This window comes from Gekko japonicus, unplaced genomic scaffold (genome assembly GCF_001447785.1).
Source record: "Gekko japonicus isolate JY-2015 unplaced genomic scaffold, Gekko_japonicus_V1.1 scaffold1431, whole genome shotgun sequence".
NCBI lineage: Eukaryota > Metazoa > Chordata > Lepidosauria > Squamata > Gekkonidae > Gekko > Gekko japonicus.
This window is the reverse complement of record NW_015172046.1, coordinates 86,434-112,276: the sequence shown is the minus strand read 5'-3', so window position 1 is coordinate 112,276 and position 25,843 is coordinate 86,434. Positions and strand designations below refer to the sequence as shown.

At 45.9% G+C, this 25,843-nt stretch overlaps 1 protein-coding gene across 1 annotated transcript in view; it reads right to left on the bottom strand.

Annotated features, from left to right (window-relative positions):
- LOC107118394 (high affinity cAMP-specific and IBMX-insensitive 3',5'-cyclic phosphodiesterase 8A-like) overlaps window positions 1-25,843 on the bottom strand; it is a 60,119-nt gene that overhangs the window by 2,752 nt on the left and 31,524 nt on the right. Inside the window, exons 8-19 of the mRNA XM_015420719.1 lie at window positions 24,008-24,096; window positions 22,490-22,541; window positions 22,190-22,232; window positions 18,880-18,957; window positions 18,119-18,189; window positions 16,507-16,671; window positions 8,083-8,131; window positions 7,683-7,818; window positions 6,191-6,389; window positions 4,161-4,378; window positions 3,263-3,395; window positions 1,462-1,629 (exon numbers count right to left, since the gene is read on the bottom strand). Of these exons, the coding sequence (XP_015276205.1) occupies window positions 1,462-1,629; window positions 3,263-3,395; window positions 4,161-4,378; window positions 6,191-6,389; window positions 7,683-7,818; window positions 8,083-8,131; window positions 16,507-16,671; window positions 18,119-18,189; window positions 18,880-18,957; window positions 22,190-22,232; window positions 22,490-22,541; window positions 24,008-24,096 (1,401 nt within the window). The remainder of the gene's footprint in view (window positions 1-1,461; window positions 1,630-3,262; window positions 3,396-4,160; window positions 4,379-6,190; window positions 6,390-7,682; window positions 7,819-8,082; window positions 8,132-16,506; window positions 16,672-18,118; window positions 18,190-18,879; window positions 18,958-22,189; window positions 22,233-22,489; window positions 22,542-24,007; window positions 24,097-25,843) is intronic.

Here is a 25,843-nt window from a genome sequence, read left to right as displayed (position 1 = left end):
TTTTTTTTCTTTTCTTTTTTCAATTTTTCCAATTTTTTGGAAAAAAACCAAAAAAGGCTTCAGGAAAAAAATGTTTTTTTCCCGAATTTTTCCGGTTTTTTTCCGGGCCTTCACATCTCTACCCATCTGTCAATGTATTGATTCACTCGGTGCAATCCCCTTGAGAGAGAAAGATTGACTAGAAATAATGCAAATAAACAAATAGGGGCCTGCGTTAGGATATACCCGAGCCAAAAATACTGTAAAAGATCCCTGCTTTTGGTATGTTTTAATTTGTTGACTGCCTTGTAAAATAAATGCTGAGGATCACTGGTGTAGCGGCTAGAGTGCTGGGTTTGGATGTGAGAAGAACTGAGCTGTTCATATGTAAAAGGGATTCCACGACTTGAACCATAAGACAAGTGGCTTGAGCCTAGCCATTGCCAGCTACCACGACTGGGTGGGTCAGGCCTGGTATAACTATGAGGAACCTGTCCCCCTGCCTGTAGTACCTCTTGCCCACTGTCCTTTTCTAGCTCCCATTCTGGCCCCAGATGAAGCTCTGGCATCAGACCTAAGGAGCTCTTGGTTGGAGACCGCAAACCAAATTTGGATTTGAACACAGCCAGCCATGGCCCCAGCTTGGTGCCAACTGGATTAAAACAGGAGCCCATGATTGCAGCGTTGCACTGGGAAGACCTGAGTTCAAATCCTCATTTTGCTCACTGGGCAACCTTGGTCCAGTCACCATCTCTCAGTCTAACCTGTCTCACAGGGTTGTTGTGACGATAAATGGAAGGATGATCTCATCAGAGGGTGGGATAAAAATCAGATAAATAAATCAGACTTTGAGATCCAGTGTGGGATAGCAGAGAAAGTGTTGGTGTTGAGCGGAAACACCAGGATTTTAAATAAAAACCAAACACCCATGAAACAAACAGGATGCTGCTAGGTAATAATAATCACCACCAACAACAACCTTCTCCTCATCATATGGTATTGTGTGTAGAATATCCAGGAGATCCTAAGACTATCTGGCAGCTGGCAAGTTCTGTCTCTTTAGTGTTATGCACCACTGGGTGCCATTGCCTGCCTCTGCGTCACAACCCTGGTATTCCTTGGAGGTCATCCTTCCAAATTCTAGCCAAGGCCAACCCTGCTTAGCTTCTGAGATCTAACAAGATTGGGCTAGCCTGGACTATCCAGGTCAGGGCGTTGCTGGGTCAAGTTCTCTCTCTCTCTTAGCCTAACTTGGTTGCAAGAATGAGATGGAGTCAACCTGTGCACATCTGCCTGAGTTCCTTGCAGAAGGCCTGATAGGGAAGTATTCATTATATGCTTTCCCTTTCCATTCTTTACTCTCGTGTTTAAGACATGGAGGGGCTGGACCCCCACCCTCCTTTCCCCCGATTTTTTCTCCTAAGAAAATCGAGTATCAACGGTTCAGTGAAAATTTCTCCAGTTGTCCCCAATCGGACCCACCTGTGCAAAATATTCCTCAGAGATGCGACCGGCCCACTCAACACACTGTTCCAGAGCCCGGCATGGGTTGGAAATATCGGCACACTTAATCAGCATCCGCTTAATCAGGATTCGGTTTTCAGGAGACGTGAGGACATTTTTTATGGTTTCACCATCATTGCTCGTACTCTGATGGAAGTTTGCAAAAACATTATCGTTGTCATAACCAATACTTTCATTTCAAATATATTTACACACACACACACATGCAAGATTGCGAAGTGTTTCTGTACACTATTCATCTCAGTTTACCAATTCATCACTGGCTGGGAGTGGTTTTTACCCACACTTGGTTGGATCTTTTGCCTAGAACTGCTCAGCATCATAAGATCCCATCTCCATCTCTGAGAACGCTTCTGACCTCACTTTGCAATAACATTCCCCTCCTATTTCACTTTTATTTGTGTGTGCATTTACAGTATGATACAGAATACAATAATACAGTATATAATTGAAGAAGTGTGAAAACTCATCTGTTAGTCCTCAGAATGTCACCATCACTTGGATCTAATGGAGCATTTCTGCAGATGGAATAATTTCCACTCAGGGATCAAGACTATTTCTGCCCAGGGATCAAAACCTACTCATCTCCTCTCTCCCAATGGAACCCAAAGGCAGTTTGAGCTGCAGTGAGAGGGGAGAGGAGACAAAGTCAAGCTCCACAGATGGAAATTGTTCTGTCTGTGGAAACGTTCTGTTGGATCCAAGGCAACTAACAAGTCAACTGACACAAGTCAGCTTTTTTCCACCTGTAAGTCAGAGGGGCTACAGAGTTATTGTTGTCTTCCGCCAAGAGGTAAAGACTTTTTAGTTTGGCTTGGCATTCCTTCACCCTCTCCTTCCTCCATTTGCATGTGTTTATGAGTTTGTGTTTATACATTTTATATAATTAAAAAAACATTTTCTGTATTATTTAATTCTTTTAATGTTTGAAATATTTTAATGTTCAGTACCTTGAGGACCCTGAGCTGAGTGGAAAGACAGCATAGAAACATTTCAAATAAATAAAGAAAACCGTTATGCCATAGTGAAAGCTTAGATCCCATATGCAGAAGAGACGGACATTCATCCTGGAGGCCGAATGCCCGTTGTGCCCTTGGCATCCCCATTTGATCGTATTTCTAAATTGTGCCTCAATGGGATTCCCATGGTTTGTCAAGGACCAACTGCTGGGGTGACCAACAGTACAAAAAGGGGTGTGAGCTTCAGCTCTCATTTGCACTGACTTCAAAATCCTGGGTCCAGCTCCAGTTCTTTCCCTCTGAATAAAGTGGAAAGACTTCAAGGGTAGCTCAAAGCAGCCCTTTGAAAAGACACACAAGATGAGGTGCTCTTCATCAGGGGCAGAAGCCAGGCCTCCCTACTCTTGCCAAAGAAGTTTCCTCTACCAGCCAGTGCCCTGCAGCAGTGAGAGTGTCACTCCAGAACTGCAGACAACTGGGTTCAAATCCCAATGCAGCCGTGATGCTCCCTGGGTGACCATGGGCCAGGCACTCCTTTTCTCTCTTAGCCGAACCACGCCGGATAAAATGGAGGAGGGGAGAACCACATAGGCTGCCTTCAGCCCCTTGGAAGGCACAAAAATGTGATTTGATGGAGGAACCAATGGATGTGGCGGCTCTTCCCCAGCTAAGTGTCCCCAGATCTAAACACACACAGCAAATAGTTCCCCAATAAGCAACTTGACAGCTACCAGTAACTTTGGGGGAGTGGCTCCCCCCCTCGCCTTTAAACCCCCTGTGCCTCCCTCCGTTTTACTCACTCCATTCTCTTCAAGGGCTGCCAAGGGCTTATTGATGCTGTTGGCAAACTTGTTGACGTGTTCAAAGTGCTTGGTCATTTCCGTTGCCAGGACCATGTCGATAATGGCTTGGCGGAGGGTTCGGTATTCGTTCCTGTGTAAAGAAGTAAAGAGATACACGCATGGGCTCCCGACTCGCTAATGGCCATCTGGCTACTGGCTCGAACTTGAGGCCACGAGAGCACTGTGGCCTGTGGGCCTCCCCTGCCACTGGTCATCAAGCAGGCTTTCTGGGTCAATATCAGCTGCTGCTCCCCACTTCTCCTGGCCACTCGCTCACCCTCGGGTGGGGGCGGCATTGGGAGGAGAAGGAGGAGCAGCAGCAGCAGCAGGCCCTTTTGCTCTTCTTGCAACTTCTAGGCTGCTGCAGCCCTTTGGCAGGAGAAAGGCCTAGAGACTGCTCATCATCGGTGAGGAGCAGAAGCTCATGGTGTGGAAATCTATCCTCCTTAGGGTTGCCAGCCTCCAGGTAGGGCCTGGGGATCTCCTGCTTTTACCACTGATCTCCACCTGACAGAGATCAGCTCCCCTGGAGGAAATGGCTGCTTTGGAGGGTGGACTCTATGGCACTGAACCATGCTGAGGCCCCTCCCCTCCCCAAGCCCCGCCCTCTCCTGGATCCACCCCCAAAGTCTCCAGGTATTTTCCAGCCCAGACCTGGCAACCCTAATCCTCTTGCTCTGGGTGGGTAGGGGGCACAATTAGGAGGGGGGACCCAGAGAGCAGGTGAGTAATGTGGAGATGAGATTGGAAGAGCCATTGGGGGTGGCACAGATGTGGAGAGGAGGCAGGAGGAAGCATTTTGTGAAGGGTCAACCTCCCCACCCCCCGTCGACTGGCTCACGCGACTTTAACTCACCGCTCCATGTTTTTAAAAATATTGCATTTATCGTCCCGCGTGGTGAGCTGGAAGGCCAAAGCGGCGTGATGGCTCTCCAGCACTGCAGTGTCGTTGTACAAAATGGCCAGCTCACTCCCTGCATTACACAGGAAAGAATTTGTCCGACCTGGGTGATCCACATCGTGAACGGTGGCAGCAAGGAGGGCAGCAACTTCATCGATGGGATCCAAAGTTTGCTGGGGAAAGAAAAGAAGAAATGGACTACTTGGGTTGCTATACTGGGTCTGTATCACATCTAGGATCCATGTGGGGGCTCACATGCATGGAAGCATCTGATATCAAGCTCCCTCGCACATTCTCTCTGACATGCTAGTTTTCCCACAAGCAAGGAGAGTTGTGGGGGGATTTTCAAAGCATAAATTCCCCCATCTACATCTTACAGGCTGCAGTCCCCCAAGGGATGTACCTAGATAACCTGCCTGCACACTTTAAAAAAAACATTATTTATCTGCCAAATTTTTGCCCTCCCCTTTGTCCAAAGAGGTCAGGTCAGGCACATGGTTCGTCCTTCAACTATCTTACTGTCACAACAACCCTGTGAGGTAGGTTAGGCTGAGAGTGTGTAATGGGCCAAAGGTCACCCAGTGGCACAGCAGGGATTGGAACCTGGGTCTCCCACAGCTTAATCCAACCTTCTGACCACCTCACCAACTATAAATAAACCAGCAAATGCAAGGAGACACCTGCCAATCAGCCATCCCTCAAATTCAGAGAGGAAAAAGAAAAATTCTAAATGAAGAAGAGATTGGATTTGTACCCCGCCCTTCACTACCCAAAGGAGTCTCAGAGCGGCTTACAAACTCCTTTCCCTCCCCCTCCCCACAACAGACACCCTGTGAGGGTAGGTGGGGCTGAGAGAGCTCTTTTTCAAGAACAGCTCTGCCAGAACTGTGCCTTGTCCAAGGTCATCCAGCAGCTGCGAGTGGAGGAGTGGGAAATCAAACCCGCTTCTCCCAGATTAGAGTCCATGCACGTAACCATTACACCAAACTGGCCAAAATGTTTAAATTTTAAATTATACTGACAGATTCACTTGATAGACTAAAAAGGTGTTCCCTGTTGTTGTTTTTAATATAAATATGTTTTCATCTGCAAATGGCAAGCATCACTTTAGAAATGTTCTCACATACAAGAGGCAACACTCGCGATGACGCCTGCCAAGCAAAGGAAGTCTGTTGTCTCTTGCAACGCTGCTGTGTTTTGGGTTCGCCGACTACGACTTCTTTACTTGGACTGCGGCCCTCTGAGAGGCCCAGAGAGAGTCACCGGGGGGAGGGGGGGCTGAAGCCAGAAGGGCAAGAGACTCAAGTCCAGCAGTGCCTTGGAGAGAGACAGGGGTTCCGCGGGGAGACCAGGCTCCCTCTGTCGGCTATCTGGACTCACATCTTGCTCACCAAGAGACGGATTTCTGGACCTTCCCCAGAATCCATCTCACACCTTCAGAGCCAATTGCGGGAAGGCCCTGAGCCGTTCTGAAACAGCTCTAAATTGGACATGTCCCCAAATTTCCTGAGCACACAGGCTCAGTCCAGACATCTCACAAGACTACCGCTTCTTTTTGTTGTCGTTCAGTTGCACAGTCGAGTCCGACTCTTGTGACCCCATGGACCACCTCACGCCAGGCCCTACTGTCTTCCGTCATCCTCCGGAATTTGCTCAATTTCATGTTCATTGCCTCGATAACACTGTCTAACCATCTCATCCTTTGCTGTCCCCGTCTTCTTTTACCTTCAATCTTTCCCAGCATCAGGGTCTTCTCCAGTGAGTTCTCCCTTCTCATTTGGTGGCCAAAATATCTTTTTTAAACTACAGTTAATTTCCAAAATCAGGAGTCAGCTCACTGACAATTACCCAAATTCCGGTTTGCCTCACCAAATGCAGGCTCCACTGCCTCCTGGCTATACCCTGGGAGTGTTACCAGGGACTGAGCCAGGAGGAAATTTTCTTCCACATTCTCTCCTAAAGCGATACTTACAAGCGATACTTACTTTTACCCTTTCTTTAGAAAGGAAGTAGGCTGTGGCGTGGAGGACATCGGCAGCATGGGTCGAATTGTGGTAGGAATTGGATGAGTGATAATTGGCTTCGATAATTTGCAGCCATGACCTCAGAGTTGATTCGGAGCAGTTGAGGAACTCACAGATCCCAAAGCGAGCAAATGTTTTGAGACCAAGATAAACCAAAGGCCTGGAGGGAAAACAGGAAATGGTGATTCCCCCCATCAGAGCACTCACACGACTTGCAATTTTTAAAAAACCCCAAATATATTTTAAAATCAGACCAGTCTCTGTTATTTTAGACTGAGAAATATTCCAGTAAAGTACAGCTGTTCACCTGGCATTAAAAAAATGCACATACAAGCGAAATAAAACTTTCATTGCTGTGCAACAGCTACAGCATTCACAAATGGAACTCCCAGGAAGAGCCCGTTTTATTGCACCATTTCATTTTGTAAAGGCCACTCCAAGCAAGTCTCTGGAGAAGTGGCAAGTAAATGTCCTAAATAAATAACAGAATTGCTCCTCCGGCAGATAGATTTATTTGTTCTTTTATTTGCATAATCTGGCACTTCCAATGCAAGTTTTGGGACTTATTCTCTGGATTTTAAATTGATCATCCCTTCAAGAAAATGTGGTGTAATTAGCTTGCTTTTACAGTTGCTTGCAGAGATGAGCAACAACCAAATTAAAGAAGCAGTGCGGCCCACTGTGGACTGCTTGATGTTGGCCAAGGATGATCCATTCTCTCTCTCTCTCTCTCTCTCTCTCTCTCTCTCTCTCTCTCATATTCTCTGAACCAGTTCAGGCCTTTAAGGGCTCATGTGGCGTGCATCCCAAGAGAACTGTCCCCGCAGGAATCATGGGGAAAAAACAAAGGGCCAGAAGAAAGGATTCCCATTATGCCCACTCTCCTGCCAACCCAGATGGGACTCCTGTGTTATCTGCTGGCAATGAGAGACCCATTCAGATTTACAAACATGGAAACCAGAGTAGCAGACCTACTCTTATTTTCCACAAGTCACATGATGCAGTACTGTACTATGTATCTGGAAGGGCCATCCTGCACGTGTCACATTTCACTACTTGACAAAGAAGACTGCTGGATTAGGAAGGCACTTGCCACAAACCAGCCTTGCAAATATTTCTTTACCACCCTGATCACCTGAAAGTTAATTCAGACTTCCCTCTGGGGACCAGGAAACAGGTTGTTCACGTGCCTGCCTCAAATACATAAGATTTGGTGGAAGTAAAAATTATCATTACCATGACTGATTCTCAGCCGCTGTGAGGAGCTGCTGGGCCTAGAATCTGCTCCTCTGAGGGATGAGCCACCAGGGCCGCAGGTTACAAACAGGATTATAGAGGTTGTGAAGAGAGATTTCACAATGTTTGCCATTTCTGACTCTAATGTGCTGACCCTGCCTAAGGCTTGAAAACTGATATAACTTCAGCACAGATATGCTGCTTTTGGCTAACAAACCTTTTATGGGTCGCTGCTTCCAATTCAAAGATATTAAAGTCCCAGTGTTCTTCGTTTTCCATTGCTTGTGCTATTCGTGGTGGTATGTCATTAAGGGAGATGGGTGAGATTAAGCTGCCTGGAACCTGATGAGTTTCTATGAGGGGGGAAATGACAGAAAGTTATACATTCCCTAATTATAGAAACAGAAACATTATTCAATCCATTTTTAATACGTCAATAGTTCTGTTGAATGTATCTTAGAATGCATGACAATTTCCTGATTGCTGTAGTTAAAAATATACAGAATTTGTTAAAAAAATACAGAATTAAACAAACTTCAAGTCGTGGTTTATAAAAAATGGAAGTAGCACGAGGTCTTTATATCCAGCATGAGCAACACTGCCACAACCACACTTACGTTTTGCTGATAATATATACTCATTCCCTGATAATCTTCGTAGACCGTCCTGTTTAGGAAACAAATGAAAGTAATAAATTGTTGGCAGTTGACAGTCTTTCTGTAATTAGCAGCCCAAGACAATGGGCTGGATCCAGACTAAAATTTCTGCTAACAGAAGGGGTGGGTGGGATTTCTGCTTGCGGACCCCTGATTTGCCCCCCTTTCCATTCCTGAGGGAGATCAATGAGGTGCTGCAGGGGGGAGGAATGGGCAGAAATCTGACAGGAATCTCTTCCATTAGCAGAAAACTTAGTCTGTATCCAGCCCAATACCTGCAGTGCAAAGGCACGAAAATAGCTCAGAATCTATAGCAGGTCTAGAATGCAGCAAGGAGACATCAAAGTTTATCTTCAATAAGATGCACTGGCTAGCAGTTGATTTCTGGGCACGATCCAAGATGCTTGCTTTAACCTATAAAGCTCTAAAGAGTCTGAGCTTTAGTTACCCAAAGGAATGTTTCCTCCTGCCCCTGCTCCAAGTAATCTAAGATCCTCTGAAGTGGTCTTAAATATTTATTTAATTCTACTTATATCCCACCCTCCCGACATAGCAGGCTCAGGGCGGGTTACATTACATTTGGTAAAAATACAATATACCAAAGTTAACACAGTTAAAACACCAATAAAATACAACAATATCCTTCATCCGGTGCAAGTTGTCATAAAATTAAGGCCTCATAGATGCCATCTCTGGTATGCACTTCTGACCCACTGAGGGGAGGGTCCAGTAAAGAGGGAGGGACATCTGTCGCCCTCGTTAAAAGCCTGGCGGAAGAGCTCCGTCTTGCAGGCCCTGTGGAACTGTAAAGGGTCCCACAGGGCCCTGGTCTCATATGGGAGCTCATTCCACCAGGTAGGGGCCAGGGTTGAAAAGGCCCTGGCCCCAGTTGAGGTGAGACGGATGTCCCTGGGGCTGGGGACCATCAGAAGGTGTTGACTGGCAGATTGTAAAGCCCTTTGGGGCTCATAGAGAGAGAGGCAGTCTTGCTGATATGGAGCCCCCTGACCATATAGGTCTTTAAAGGTAAGCACCAACACCTTGAAATGGATCCAGTACTCAATAGGCTGCCAGGGCAGTTCATGCAGCACCGGGCAGATGTGGGCCTGCACAGGCAGCGACATCAGTACCTGTGCCACTGCGTTCTGCACCAGCTGCGGTTTCCGGAACAGAATCAAGGGCAGCCCCATGTAGAGAGAATTACAATAATCTAATCTGGAAGTGACCATTGCATGGGTCACTGTAGCCAAAATTCCAGGGGGTGAGATATGGGGCCAATTGCCTGATCTGTCTCAGATGGAAAAAGGCAGACCTGGCAGTGGCAGCAACCTGGGTCTCCATAGTTACTGAGGCATCCAGGAACACCCCCAGGCTCTTCACCTTCAGCACCAGCACCAATAGGGCCCCGTCAAAGGTTGGAAGCCCGATCCCAATTCCCCGTGACCCAGGTACAGGACCTCCGTCTTCGATGGACTCAGTTTCAGTCTGCTCTGTTGTAACCAACCAGCCACAGCTTGTAATGCCCTGTCCAAATTTTCTGGCCATCCATCAGTAGATAGAGCTGGGAGTCGTCCACGTATTGGTGACAACCCAGCCCATACCTCTGGATAATTTGGGCGAGAGGGCACATGTAGATATTACACAGCATTGGGGAGAGCATCGACCCCTATGGCACCCCACATTCTAGCAGGTGTCATTGAGATAATTCCCCCCCCAAGTGCCACCCTCTGTCTCCGACCTTGGAGAAAGGAGGTCAGCCACTGCAAGGCAAGCCCCTTATCCCCACATCACCAAGGCGGTGAGTCAACAGATCATAGTCAACTGTACTGAACGCTGCTGACAGATCAAGAAGTATCAGCAGCGCCAATCCACCTTGATCCAGGTGTCTCCAGAGGTAATCCACTAAGGCGAACAGCACTGTCTCCATCCCATGGGCAGGGCAAAAACTGGACTGGAGGATATTAGCATATTCCAGGAAAACCTGGAACTGTGTTGCCACTGCCTTCTCCACTACCTTACCCAGGAATGATAGATTAGATATTAGATAATCCCCAGTTTGTAAGGATGCAATGGAGGTCGCAAAGAAATTCTTCTTTGCAGTCTTCACTGCCATCTCATAGGTCTTCATAAATGACCTAAAGGATGTTCTTGCAGCTTCGTTGCGGGCTTGTCGCCACTTTCTCTCTAGCCATCTTAGCTCCCGTTTCATCCGCCTTAGCTCCAGGGAATTCCACAGTGCCAATTTGATACGAGGACAATGAGAGCGTCGGGGAGCGATTTCTCTCTAGGCTTTGGAAAGACAGTCCTGCCGGTCTTCCACTAGCTCCTCCAATGGGCCACCAGGGGGAATCGGTTCCCACAGAGCTTCCTGTAACCTACCCGGGTCCATTAGACTCTGCAGGAGAGCATAAATTTGCTTGCTACCTAAACAGGGATGGTTAGGCATACCCAACCAGGCTTTCAGGGCAAGGTAGTCCGACCATGGTACTGCATTAGCAGTAATTTGGTCCACTGTAATCCCCGAGGCAAAGATAAGATCCAGCATGTGGCCTTGCTTGGTGTGTGGGAGCTGAAACAAACAGGGAGAGTTCCAGTGGATGACACTAGGTCCCTGGCCTGAGAGGAGGTCGCATTGTCTGCATGGACATTGAAGTCCCCCAGAACCAGCATCCTAGGTCTTGCTGTGAGTGCCCAAAAGACCCAGCTATACTCAGTGGCCACAAGTACCAGGGTTTTCTTTGTAGTGGAGTTCCTTGTTATGGAATTCCTTGTGCAGAGAAGTTCATCTGGCCACTTCTTTTCATACCATTTAGAAAAGAGCTGAAAATACACAATATTTGCCATCTGGCAGCCACTGAATAGCATCTAAGAGGTGGTTTTGTCTTGTTTTCAATGGTTGCCAGATTGTGTCTTTCAACATTTCTTATGATTTCTACTGTATTATTTGTTAATGGGCTCAGAAGCCCAGGCTAAGAGCAATATCACAAATATATAAGCGTTTAGACTGTGCGTAAAGGGAAATCTTTACAGAAGAAAGTTGTTCCTGTCACTGCAGAGGCAAGCCAATGGTCAGTTATAAAGAGCCTGACTAGGATTGCCAGATCTGGGTTGGGAAATGCCTGGAGACTTTGGGGGTGGAGCCTGAGGAGGGCAGGGCTTGGGGAGGGGAGGGACCTCAGGAGGGCACAATGCCATGGAGTCTACCCTTCAAAGCAGTCATTTTCCACAGGGGAACTGATCTTTTAAAAAAAAATTATTTATGGTTTTTTTAAAGTTATTATAAAAAACGAATCAGATATTTACAGTTATGTTTTTGAGTACTAAACCACTTTGTTTTTTAAACCATATATAAAATTTGGACCAGTCATCTTTGCCTTGAAGTATCACATTAAGTCTATCCATCTCAGCTATCTCAAACAATCTATGTGACAGTTCCGCCATAGAATTCTAGCTGTTGTTGAGAATAACTATCTGGTAGAATGTTTAACAAATATAGTTCAGGTTTTAATTCCAAGTCAATATCCGTTATTTCCAGTATTATTTTACGTATTTTGCCCCCCCAAATTGTATCTTTCTATATCTCCACCACACATGGTAGTAGGTACCCACATTATTCTTGCATTTCCAACAATTATTGGATATGTTTGGAAAACATTTTGTAATTTTATCTGGTGACCAGTGCTATCTATGAAAGACTTTATAAATATTTTCCTTATATGAAATAGAGCTCATATATTTTGCCACTTTCCAAGTTTCTTGCCAGTGATCTAGATCTATGTTATATCCTATATCCTGCATCCACTGGACCATCGGTTTTTTAACTGCTTCAGCCTGCGTATACTCTTCCAACAAAAAGTTATACAGTTTCCTAATCAATTTATCATTTGTGGGCAGCCAAATTTTGTCCAATTCATTTTTTTGTTTAGAGAAACCTATTTTAGTATCTTTCAGAAATCTAGATTTAAGTTGCATCATTTCCTACCAGGTTAAGTGTATGTTCTGTGTTTGTAATTCTTCTTGTTTCAATTTGTCTGTTGGGTCTAAGAGATCTTCATAACAAACTCTTTTTTCTTTATTAATTAATGTAGGCTTTATAAAGGCTTCCAGTGGCGATACCCATTTTGGAGTTTTAGGATAGTAGTTTTCTTTTATCTCTCTCCATATTTTTATGAAAGCTTCTCTTATAATATGATATTGAAAGGTCGAGTGTATTTTGTTTTTGTTTTTGTTTTGGCCCCCCGAAGGGGATTTTTTTATTACATTTTCTAAAGACTACAAATCTACAATGAAAATGGGGGAAGGGAACTACAATTAGGGATAAAGAAAAGAAAACCCACTACTATCTAAAACCCCAAGAGAAGAGATCCTCAAAATCTCTTAAGTACAAAGTCAGTTCTAAACTCGTTAACAATTTTTTGAACTTAGTCAGATCTGCTATTACAACTTTTGAATCTTAAATTAACTGTTAAAAAGAAAAACCACAGAGCATCTCATTACAATCAACCCTTTTCAAAGGCACAATACAGAGTCCTTCAGCCTTCATTTCTTCTTATCCTGTCTTCTTCGCAGTTTATAAGGACTTTTAGGAGCCGCTTCTCCCTTCTCCGACAGAGAGTCCTCTCCAGAAGACCCCGAGTCCAGCTTGCCACTGGACTTACTGTCCTCTTTATCGCCTTTCTCTTGCTCACCCATCTGAATTTTCAAAAAGTCCCGTGCTTTGGAAACAGAGTCAATCTTTTCCTTTTTATCTTGAAGTTTGAAGGTTACGCCCTCTGGATACAGCCAGCGATAGCTGATTGCGTTTGTTTGAAGAAAAAGGATTAAATCTTTATATTTCCTTCTCCTTTGTCTTATTTCAAATGGAATGTCTTTAAGGATCCTGATGGTGCTGTCCCCGATTTTCAAGGTTGTATAGTATCCCTCATGTGTCTCTTTGAGAATCTCATTACTATTTCCCCAGGCAGATTGTTCTTTTTTATATATATGGAATATGACCTATAAGCCACATCCATTTCCCTCATCAAGTACTCCGCCATCAAATCTGTCACCGGGGAGTGTATTCTGTCTTTTCCATACCATATGTAGGCATACCAACCCATGCTTAGGTCATGGCCTTCCAGTTTTAAGTTTCTAGTATCTTCTAAAGTTATCCAATTCTTTATCCAGCCTAAGCATGCCACTTTATAATACAGTTTCAATTAGGTAACCCAAATCCCCCTTTCCTTTTTATCTTGCAAAACCTTCCATCTAATCCTTGGTTTCTTCGGGTGCCAAAGAAATTGTCTAATGATCTTATCTAAATCATTAAAATATTTCATTTTTTTCAATATCGGTAGGTTCTGGAATAAGAATATTATTCTTGGTAATACGTTCATTTTTATTGTGGCTATCCTTCCCATAAATGACAGTTGAAAATCTTTCCATTTTTTAAGGTCTTCCTTTATGTCTTTCAATATTTTATAGTAATTATCTCCTAAGAGAGAGCTGTTTCTATTTGTCATCACCATACCTAGGTATTTAACTTTCTTTACCACTTCTATCAAAGAGACTTCTTGTATTTGTTGTATTTGTTGCGAGTTGCAGTTTTTTGTGAGTATGTTCATTTTGGGGAGGAACTGATCTTGATCACATGGAGATCAACTGTAATAAAGGGAGATCTCCAGGTGCCACCTGGAGGTTGGCAACCCTAGTTGTTCTGGAGGCCCAACAAGCAGGGCAGAGAGGCAACAGCTTCCCCCTGATGCTGCCTCCTAGCACCAGGATCCAGAGCCTACCTTCATTCACCATGGCTAGTAGCCACTGATGGGCCTCACCTGTCAGCTAGCTGCCATGTTTTGCTTATTCCCTTCTCTGATCCTGGCGCTCTGGCGCATGCCTCATAGCTTGCTCGCTGCTCTGCCACTTGCCGTAAACAGCGATAGGGAGACCGTGAGAACCAGTGCTGCCAGACTGGGGGAGGGCTTGCGTTCCACTGCAGGTGTGAATTTTTCGGCTCTCATGGGGCACTGAGACTCTCCCGCTTATTATGTAACCTCCCGCCAGGAGAATTCCCATGCGCGCGCGCTCGGATTTCATTTGCTTAGCCATTTGCCTCATCCTGCTATATGTAGGGATGTTTCCGCCCCATGGTCATTCCTAACAATAATCTTGTGGACATGGTAACAGACTTGTAGCCTAATAAAGCATAACGCTTCCCTGGAAACGTGTGTGGAAATTTACTTGCTGTTGAACCTGACATCACCACCGAGAATCCGTTTCATCCCCTTTTAAAGCCACCTATAACAGTGGCCATCCACTGGCAACAAATTGCACGGCTTCATTACTCATTGAGTGAAGAATTCCTTTTGTCTAGTGACCATCCTGGGTGCCCCTGAATTCTAGCAGGGATGCCAGCCTCCAGGCGGCACCTGGGGATCCCCTGGAATTACAGCTCATCTCCAGACTTCAGTTCCCCTGGAGAAAATGGATGCTTTGCAGGCTGGACTGTATGGCACTGTTCCCCACTGAGGTCTCTGTCCTCCCTGTGCTCCATCCCCAAATCTTCAGGAGTCTCCCAGCCTGGATCCAGCAACCCTACCCACCCATGCCCTGCTGCTGGCCAGGTGGGACCTGGCAACCCTAAATTCTAGTATTATGGGAGAGGGAGAAAATGTTCTCTCTGTCCATTTTCTCCACACCAGGAACAATTTTACAAACCTCCATCCCCCCCCCCCAACCACCCCCGTCTCCCTCTTTTCCAGCCCAGTAATCCCCAACTTCTCAGGCTTTCTTCCTAGGAAGGGGGCTTCCAGCCCCTGGATCATCTTGGTTGCTCTCTTCTGCACTAGGGTCATTGGTTTGCCTCACTGGCTGGAGCAATCTTGACAGGTTTTCCAGGCCGAGGGGGCACACTACTTTTATGTAAAAAAACAGGCTTCACGGTTCAGCCGGCTGAACTGGCTGCCACAAAAACTTGCAGAATAACCTCCGAATGCACATGCATCTTCGCCCTCACCTGAGCACATCTCTGCCTACCGAAGATCACAGCCATCACCTTCTAACATTACAGGGCAAAGTAAACAGCAAAGCTGGAGGAGATAGTGGCTTTGAGTCTATTCCTGCATCTAGCTTCTATTTTAAGGACAGTAAATCAATTAGTCTGAAGCTTTACGACCTGGAGGGGAAATCTACCCAGCTCTGAAGGCTGCTTCAACAATTACTTAAGAAGGCTGTGGCTGAAGCACAGCATTTGGTATGCTCTCCAAGAATCCAGGACTGGATATCATTAACATTCAGACTTTTTTAAAAATACACAATATATTTTACAATGCATAAGTCATCCTTTGATCGTTGGAAGTAGTTCTTCTTTCAGACTGTCAGTAATGCATGCAATCTAGGCATCCCAATCTGAAACTGGTTTTATATCAAATTGTATGTCACAGGCTTCTCCCAAAGAATCCAGGGCAGTGTTCCCTCTAAGCTGAGTTAGTGTCAGCTGGCTCACAGTTTTTTAGCCTCTGGCTCACACATTTTTGTCTTCGCTCGGGAAGGATGGCTCCAGACCACACTAATGCAGGTCTTTGAGGCAAGTGGGGCAGCTGTCCTACAGACCCCTCGCCCTGCCTCACTGAACCACAATTCCCAGGATTCTTTGTGGAGAAGTTGTGACAGTGAATCTGGCTATATTTTGTACCAGGGACATGCTTGAGTGGCAAAGACCAAGCATCATTTTTTTTAGACTTGATAGAAACTGTTAACATGCCTCTGCTCCTCCTCCCCCCCCCCCCCCCAAGCACACACACACAAAATCCAACTTGAATATATGCTTCCTCATGAGAATAGAAGGGAAAATGTTATTGGCAAGTAATCTTATGGCAATTTTGGTGCTACGAACAGTGATTTTATATTGTCAGTTGTTGTTTTAATGATGGTTTCAGTGTGTCTTACAATACTCAACTTTTAAGATGTTGGAAACTGCTGTTAGAATTTTAACCACCGTGGAATACTAAAATCCAAAGAAACACACAGACAGGGAGCTTCCAGACCCAGCCAGTCTCCCCGCATGTTGGTAAACTTATCTATGAATTTATTGGCTTCATTTAAACCTTGCCTTTCCCTCCACTGGGAACCCAAAGCTGCCTCACAACAACCCTGTGAAATAGATTAGGCTGAGTGTGTGTAACTGGGCCAAGGTCACCCAGCGAGCTTCCGTGGCAGAGTGAGGATTCAAACCCGGGTCTCTCAGATCCAGTCAGTACTCTAAAACACGACAGTATACTATCCCTCTGAATAAGGAGAGAGACCAAATCACGGTCTAGTAAAGTCTACCCAAGCACCACTAAGTGAGTTTCATAGACGAGGTCAGGTTCTCCCTCAGCCTCGACGGACACTCTGAACAGTGCTTACCGTCATCAAGCCTCCGACAAGGTCACTTGTATGAGGGTCTTCATCTTTTGTCCCAAGCTGGGGAGAGTATAGTTCGGTGGTCCTCAGAATCTCAAGGACGCGATCTAAAGCTTCAGCAACCGGCATGGGACTGCTTTCTTGTGCAGCATTAATTATATTTATCACCTACGTTGAAAGACAAGAAAGAGCACCTGAACACACATGAAGCTGCCTTACACTGGTCAGACCCTCGGTCCATCAAGGTCAGTATGGTCTACTCAGACAGGCAGGGGCTCCCCAGGGTAGTACAGGTCTTTCACGTCACCCGCGACACAATCCTTTTAGCTGGAAATGCTGGGGATTGAACTTGGGACCTTCTGAATACCAAACGGATGATCTACCATGGAGCCAAAGCCCCTCCCTGGTCATTACATTTCAAGAAGTCAAGCCAAACTTTACTGTCAAAACCAGAGATCACAGCAAAATTTTTTACCATTGATACCACAAAGTCTGTCAAACAGCAACAGTAAAATGCCATATCATTGAAACATCATTGAAACAGTCTACCCTATTACTCAAAAATATTTTTAAATTATTTATATGCTACCTCATAGGGTTATCAAGGCAGTGCAAAAAAAAATCAAGAACAAGAGCATTAAAAAAACAAATTCAAACCAGTAACAGTAGCAAAGTTAAAACAATAAAAAACAACCAGCGGTTAACATTTAAAACAGTTCAAATTCAATTTAGCAGCAGACAAAACAGCCAGATATATAAATTACTATATAAGTTAGTAAGAATTAAACCTTGAGCAATTTAAGCAAGGAAGGGAAGACCAGTCACATCCCTATTAAAAACTAGCCATTAATAAGGCCACAGTTTTCTACAGGAATGATCAATAAGATGCCAAGAAACCTGTTTTTATTTTTCCCTCCAAACAAATGGGATGGACAGGTATGTGTGTGTGTGTGGGGGGGGGGGGGCGGTTCACCAACTACAATGCCTCCATGAACTAGCTCACAAAGAATTTTGCTAAACCCACTGGATATTACAGGCCCTAGGGATGGAGGGGTTTTTCAGAAACTCCTCATTGAGAAAGAGGAACAAAAAAAGATAGTTCCCATAGTTTATTCCCATAGTTTAAATGGAATAAATTTTCATTTATTAATGAAAGGCCTGGACATGCTCAGAAACCTTCACTGCAGAGAGCTGGGAGCTTTGGAAGAGCCACTGTCTGCCACAAGAGGTGTCAGCTGCTGCTTTTCCTCCTCCCTCTTTGTAAGATTCTGGAGGGAGGGGACAAGCAAGATTGCTGGCAATTGTGCAGGAGCATCCTAGCACTGGCTTGGGAACCTAAGACTTCTATTCAAAACTAGAAATGCAAAGTTGACTCAAAAAGAGAGAAATACCCTTTTGTCTGATATGCAAAAAGATTTTTGCTGGCCCAACTGTATTCTAAAGTGAGGAAAGCTCCAAGTAAGCAGCTGAAGTGTTTAAGCTAATGAACATAACAAGCAGGGAATTCTCTTGTACAGGCCTATAAAAACAAACAGGAGCTGTGCAAGAGTGCAAAGGAAAGAAATACAAAATCTACAGGTGCTGGATAGAAAGGAACTCAACAACAGTCCCTTACCTTTGTAATAGGTGCTTCAATAGTCATGGAGTGTATCCTGGCCATAGACGAGTGCCTTCTCTGTGAACCGCCTATGCGGGGGTGGGGGAAACAGACAACACGGTTAAACCCATTAGAGTTCTGGATATGAGCACCACCATCTCAATGGTACACCTGCCATGCCTATTATCTGAGACAACCTATCGCAGCACAGCTCTTAGTAAAGATTCAGGTGCCCAAATATATTTGCCCATGCCACACAGCCCAGGAAAATGGATATGGCAACTTGGAAAGGGGGTGAATAGTTTTTACAGTGCTGTGTTTCAGCAAAAACCCTCTTTCAAGCAAAAACAAAATGGCCCAACTGGTTTTTCTCCCTTCAGGCACTAGCTCAGACTTAAATTGTTAAAAACAGGAACTGGTGAATTATAGTGTTTGGGGTTGTTGTTTTTTTAACTACATGCAGGCAATCCATGGGGGGGGGGGGAGAGGCAAAAAACCCCCTGAATCTAATCTGAATCCACTGTGCAAATTAATTAAAAGGTGTGTAATTTCTCTCACTTTGCATACTGTTTACTGTTTCACATTATTTATTTTGGCTTTGCTTGTCATCAGCGCTCTCAAGAGAAGCAAAGAGGCCTACAGGATACTGGAGCCGCAAAATCTTATTCTTCCACTATGGAAAGAAACAGGCCCTCTTTCTTTTGTGTTCAAGAGTATTAAATGTTCGAGAAGCAGATTTTTAAAAAGAAAATAAAACTAACAGGCATGATGTGACATACCATCACTGCCCCGAGACGTGGTTGATCTAACATCTAAAGAACCTTTCCTCCTGTCTTTGTGTCTGCAAGACTGGATATCTGTAGAGACAACAAAGTCATGTTATTACTGCAAGGAAGTCCATTTTTAAAGGCAGCTGGGTGGCCCAGCAGTACAATTGGACTCAGGAGACCTGGGTTTCAATGGCACTTCAGCCAGACCTGCTAGTCTCGGTCCAATCACTGTATTTTAGAGGGGCTTCAAGGAGACACTAGTATAAAAGTGGGGACAAAACAGTCACTAGAAGCGCCTTCTGCTGCCTGGTTGCTCAAATGCTTCCGTACTGCCAGGACCCTTTAGGTGTGTAAATGCATTTGTGTTTGGTCTGTGGATCCACTCTGGAGCCCCAGCTCCAAGCCCTGTCTTTAGACAAAGACCTGTGGTTTTCGCCACACGCAAATGTCATTTTAAGGAAGGTTTCATATGACTCCTTTTTGACTCCTAGACTCAGCTGTTTCTGAAATTTAGCCATGTGTGCATTTTGGAAGCCACGAGCAAACGTATTTAGCCACACTGACGCAGTATTGGCCAGCCATAAGGTTTTCAGAAAGACTGCACGTGCTGCCATGACTCACCTGACGGTTCCCTTCAAGGCAGGGTGATGTTAACTAAATGAAGGACAGCTGTTTATCTAAGCCTTCCATATGAGCTTTTTTTGTTGTTGCAGTCACGTTGCCGCTGACTTATGGTGACCATGTACGGTTTCCAAGGCAAGAGACATCCAGAGGTGGTCTGCCATCGCCTGCCTCTACACAGTGACCCTGGTGTTCCTTGGTGGTCTCCCATCCAACTACTGACCAGGGCTGACCCTGCTTAGCTTCCGAGATCTGATGAGGACAGGCTCGCCTGGGCTATCCAGGTCAGGGCATATGAGCTAACAGCAACCGGGCTTCCCTCACCCCCTCTTTTTCTTCAAGGGTGGGGTGGTCTAAGACATAAGTTAGAAACACGACCTCCACCCTCAATGGTGAAATACACTGTTTGCAATTTAGCAGCATCGGACTGCTGACCAAACTCTGCCCCCTGAGGCACACCAGGGTTTGGGTGACAGTGCCAGAAGAGAACAGAAGAGAATATCCAGTCCTTGTGGCTGTTCCAGAAGCAGCCGTTTCCATCCCAGCCTTGACAAAGGTTTCAGTCTGTCCTTGATGTGTTTAATCTACATTTAGGAGGTGTTACATGGTGGTGAGTGAGGAGAGTCGCTTTTAGATGGGACATGATAATTTTGGATCCCTTTCTCTTGCCTTCCCAGGAGGCCTGCCTTGTTTTCTGTTGGTTTTGAAATACGTCTTGCCTAGTGCAGATAGTTCTAAGTTTTTATTTAGTCTCTCCTCTTGGAACACCGTTTTGGTGTTCCCAAATATTATCGCTTACTCTGCGGAATCTGCGTTTGAGCCTCTTCAGTAGGAAACTCCCTTCATTACTTCCTGCTTGGACAGCTGGCCAAGGACAGCCTCTTTGAGCTGGAAATCTCAGAGGGAGGGGCCAGGCCTCCGTGGCAAAGGACCTGCTTTGAATGCAGGAAATCCCATGTCCAGTCCCCGGCATCACCAGTTAAAAGGATGAATCTCAGAAGCTAAGCAGGGTCAGCCCCGTGTAGTGGTTGGATGGGAGACCAGCATGGAAGTCCAGGGTCACGACACACAGGCAGACAAACCACCTCTCCGAACCTCTCTTGCCATAAAACCCCCCACAGGACTGCTATAAACTGCCTGTGACTTGACGGCACATTCCACTGCCAGTGATTGGCAAGCCCCTGCAGAGGGGCTGTGGTTTAGTGGTAGAGCATCTGCTTGGCATGCGGAAGGTCCCAAGCAATACTCCCTCTAAGCTGGGGAGTCTTGTGAGTAAAAATCCTACTTTGTGAGCTCCTGGCATTAAAGTTGTGAGCAAGCAATTTGGCTACTGCATAAATTAGTTTGCTCTGGAGCCCTCCTTCCTGAGCTAGCTCACACTAACTCAGTTTAGAGGGAACACTGGTCCCAAATTTAATCCCCAGCATCACCTGTTTAAAAACGGATCTCAGCCTGAGACCCATGAGAGCTGCCGCCAGCCAGAGTGCTGACTTTGATAGGCTGAGGCTCTGTCAGTATTCATTTGCAAAGCAACTGGGTTTAAATCCTGCAGTCCATGTTGGAGAGATGAAGCAGGGTCTGGGCCCCAGAAACATCAGGACAGGGGACACGACTCAACGGCAGAGTGCGTGCTTTGATGCAAGAGACCCCAGGTTCAATCCCTGGCACCTCCAGTTTAAAACCATTTTACAGAAGGGGTCTCAGTGGACAGGGTAGAAAAGAATGTCGGGGACCTGGAAGGGCCGCTGCCAGTTACAGCAGCTTAGCTGTAACAAGGGTCTCACTCAGCACAAACTGTATTGTGCCCCTGAATTATATTTTTTTTAACAGTACCATCAAGCCATCTTACGGTGCAATGCTAAAGCAGAGTTAGGTAAGGGTAAAGGTTTTCCTCACTTGAAAGCCAGTTGAATCTGACTTTAAGGGGCTGTGCTCATCTCCGTTTCCAAGCCGAACAGCCAGCGCTGTCCAAAGACTTCTCCATGGTCATGTGGCCAGCATGACTAAACGCCGAGGTGCACGGAACGCTGTTACCTTCCCACTGAAGCAGTTCCTATTTATCTACTTGCAATTTCTTGCTTTCGAACTGCTAGGTTGGCAGGAACTGGGGCCAGAGACGGGAGCACACTCCGTCATGCAGCACTAGGGTCTCGAACTGCCAAACTACAGCAGAGTCACACCCTTCTAATTCCACTGACGAGTGCAACTCTGATTAGGGTTGCACTGTGAGTCATTAAATGCATGCACACTTGCATACGGATAAAACAATGCACCTGGGACAGGTATGGAGGGGGGGAACCTTTTTTCCTCTTGTTTTCAGATGATGCAAGCATGTGTCAGACCAAGGACTGTCTTAGGTGAGACATTCCCTCTTGTGTGAGAGAGGAGAGGAAATCACTGAAGATGGTACCAGCCACCTACTCTTTTTGTAAGTTCTTGTATTCAAAATAACTTTTAAAAAAACCTGTTACTCAAGTCATCTTTGTAGTCCATTAAGAGATTATTCATGAATTAGCTGATGGATCGACTAAACACTGCAGCTTTCAATCAATTTGGGGGGCGAACTGCCTTGAGTGAAACAAAACCTTTTAAGGGTAATTACATATTTTAGCACAAATAGATCAATTTTGCTAGCAGATAAACCTAAGCCAGGCTCCTGCCAAAACAGCTTTCTTGTGACAAACTTGAAGTATCATACCTGTCTGGGACTCGGCCTGGACACGTTCGCAGGTCTTTTCAGCCTACAGATTGATGGGAGGAAAAAAGGGGGTAATTAGTAGGTGTGCCAGGGGTGCCACCTTGGAGCAGGGCTGCCAACCGCCAGAGACCAGTTCCCCTGGAGACAAGGGCAGCACGGGAGGGTGGGGGCTCCACAGCATCGTGTCCCTGCTCAGCTCCTTTCCTCCTCCAAACACCTGCCCTCCCCAGGCTCCACCCCCAGTCCTCAGGAATCCCCCAGCCATGGCCTGAAGGAGGCAGCCTGACCTGTCCCACTCACCTTATTATGGTCATTGCATGGGCTGCTAAGCGACACATAGTGTCTAATTTTTCTGTAAGGAGCAAATAGGAAAAAAAGAATTAGTAATCCTATGTCTTCTCAAACCACTGAGTTCTGATTTAAATTTCGCTAAGAAACAGATTCAGGCTGCGTTCAGACGGGCAGTCCAATCCACTGTTGTCCTGCCTCTAATTGAGCCAGGTTATTTTGCCATGATCATACTCACCCCTTTTAGCACTCTTCAAAGTGCTTTTATGTGATCAGACGGCAGCAGGCAGGGAGTCAGCCCGTCGGCCATTTTTTAAAAAAAGGTTTGTCCTCGGAGCATGCCCACAAGCACTGATCAGCCTGCTGGGATATGCAGCTCGTGGGGCTATTGGCCATTTAAAAAAAAAGTCTGCCCTCTGAGCATGCACACAAGCACTTCCTGAGACTGCTGGGATATGGAGTTCACTGCTGTCCTCCCTCTAATCTTTTCAATTTACCTCTTCCCCAAAGGACAGAAAAAAGCTGTCTTTCTTTGAGAGTTTTTAAAAAGAAAACAAAGTTTTGAGCAGCCCCTGTGGGGAGCGTGAGAGAGAGAAAGGTTCATATCTGCAGCTATGCGCTCCTCGCTAACTACTAAAATAAAACGGCAGCTGGGAAACAAGAGACCAGTCAGACCTGCCTGAGGGCTTGGGTGCACAACAGAGCGATCAGACAGCAGGAAATCCATTTTGGAACCAGCTCAGGTCAACAGGACTGGACTTTCTCAGGTATCAAAGAAACACGCAGCAGGGGGGGGGGGATTGGGACTCAGACGACTGTGTCACAACAGACAGATGCTGCTGTCTGATCCGTGCACTTTAAATCCGGAAGGGAACAGCAATGGCAACGGATGAAACTGCCCATCTGAATGCCGCCTCAGACAAGCTCGATAGGCTAATGGAAACTGCTGTTTTGTGCCACTGGCTGTTACAGGGGCCCAAGAGTGTCACTTGGAGCGGATCACGCCAGGAATGAAGACTAGCGGCCTTTGCCCCATCCCGCTCCATGAACAATGCTCTACTCTTGCACACATCCCTTACTTTCTATTTTTGTTATTGAAACTATGTGTATACCCCCTCTTCAAAAACATGTCCCCGAGGTGGTTAATGATCAACAATTCAATAATAAAATCAACCTGTAAATAATAAAATCGAGAGTGAAGCATGAAGCCCACCAAACTGAGAGGAAGATCTTTAGAAAGGGGCTCTTCCCCACAACAGACACCCTGTGAGGTAGGTGGGGCTGAGGGAGCTCCTTCGAGAACTGCTTCTGAGAGAACAGCTCGGGTCACCCAGCAGCTGCATGTGGAGGAGTGGGGAACCAAACCCGGTTCTCCCAGATTAGAGTCCACTCTCCTAAATACTACAGCAAACTGGCTCTTTGGTGTCTGGTCTTCTATTTGTTTACCATGGGGTGTCTAGGTTGTTCCATTTGTTTCTGTAATTGCATCAATAAAATCAAAAGTCACACTTGTTTATTTTTCACACTTACCCTCCCTGTCCAATGACAGGTATTATTTTCACATTTTGCTGTACACTCTCTCCGTTTTTCTTTTTGGCATAATATGTTCCTTGCCATTCCTGTGGATGAGATTGGAGGATAAGCAAGAACAATGTTAAAATAACTCATAGGCCACACTTACTGCGTGCTCTCTCTCAATTCAATACCATTCCAACACCAAAGACAGAAAGTGGGATCTCAGGTTTTCATCTAAGACAGAGGCACCTTAAAAGGGGTGCTAAAGCCACCCCTTTACTCCTCTTCCCATCCAACATCAGCACACCGCGGCATTCGCCCTCTCCTGAACTACCCCTTGCTCGGCCTCCTGGGCTGTTCCCTCAGACCTCTTCCCTCCTTCTTCACCTCACTTTATCTGATCTGCTCGGTGCCTGGATTGCATCATCCATCTTTCCTGTTCCCTAAGCTTATTCAGATCAAAACCACACAGTGGATGCAGAAATTCCCTACAAACATGTCCAAAGCTGCCTTTTCTGCTTGCCATAGGGACCTGCTACCAGTGGGAAGACAGCTGGAAAGAGCTCTCAGGGGCAAATGAGAATTAACCCCTTCTTGCATTCTTTTTGAACGACCTTCAAATGGCTTCATCCTTTCAAACCCATTTATCTATCAGATTTTCACTCAAAGTCATTCTGAGGTCACAGCAAACCTCTGCTTGTCTCTGACACCGCTTGCTTCCATTCTCACACACTCTCTTCCTGCTTGCATGCAGCAAAACCAAAAACTTCCTGATCTTGGAAGCCTCCATTCAAACTCCAATAAGCCACAGCATCCGAATTCAGGAACATGGGCAAACGGGAGACTGTTTGCTCCTTGCACAAGCAGAATTTTAATCTATGGTTTAATCCTGGTTTGGGGTGGGGAGGGAAAACCTGGGTTCAGATCTGCACTCAGCCATGAGGCTCGCTGGATGCCCTTGGGCAAGTTCTCAGCCTCTCCTATCTCAGGAGGCTTTGGTGAGAATAAAGTGAGGGGGGAAAATCCACTGCCACCCCAAGCCCCTTTGTAGGGAGTGCAAGGACAACAAAGGTGACAGAGAAAATGCAGTCTAAAATCAAGCACTCTTTTGGTCAGAGCAAAAACACCATCTTTCTAGCTTTTGCTCCTTCAGCAAGTCTGGACACACTCTAGGGAACATTGTGACACTTATATGTTCACGGCTAGATGCAAGCGGTGGCAACCGGAGCATTTCCTTCCCTGATCAGGGCTCTGATGCACACACCATGAGTCATCACTCCCTTACGCTGGACTCCTGGATGTATAAATGCCAAGCGGCACACGTCGCTCGTGATTCATTACAGCATCTTCACCCAATGCAGCGTCAATAACTGGGTGCTTCTTAACACAGCATTCACTGTCACCTGACTCACATGGGGGCTACAAGTAAGCTCTGACGGACAGGCGTACGTCTTTGAACAGGCAGCCCATTCAACAGTTTTCTGTGCCAGCACGGCAACAACAGTCTCCTTGTACTACTGGTTTTATTTGCTGCCCATCAGGCTGTTCCCCCCATTAGAAGCCACAGGCCCAATTACAACATCGCCACAGAGGATGCTGGGATTTACTTTCTGTTTGCGTAGGGAAGCTGCAGTCGGTAGCCAGATAAGAAGCAAACACTAATCCCAGAATGATGCCCTGCCTCAAATATGGCTCTTGAATTGTGCCTCTCTGTTTGCCCATAGAGAAAGGATGACCCTCTGGGCTAAACTAGACATGATGACCATAAGGACTCCATCTCCATTTTAAAGTGATTTAAAATGGAGGCCTGTGGTGCTCTTGCTATCCCCCTCCCCGCACATCTTCCTGCTG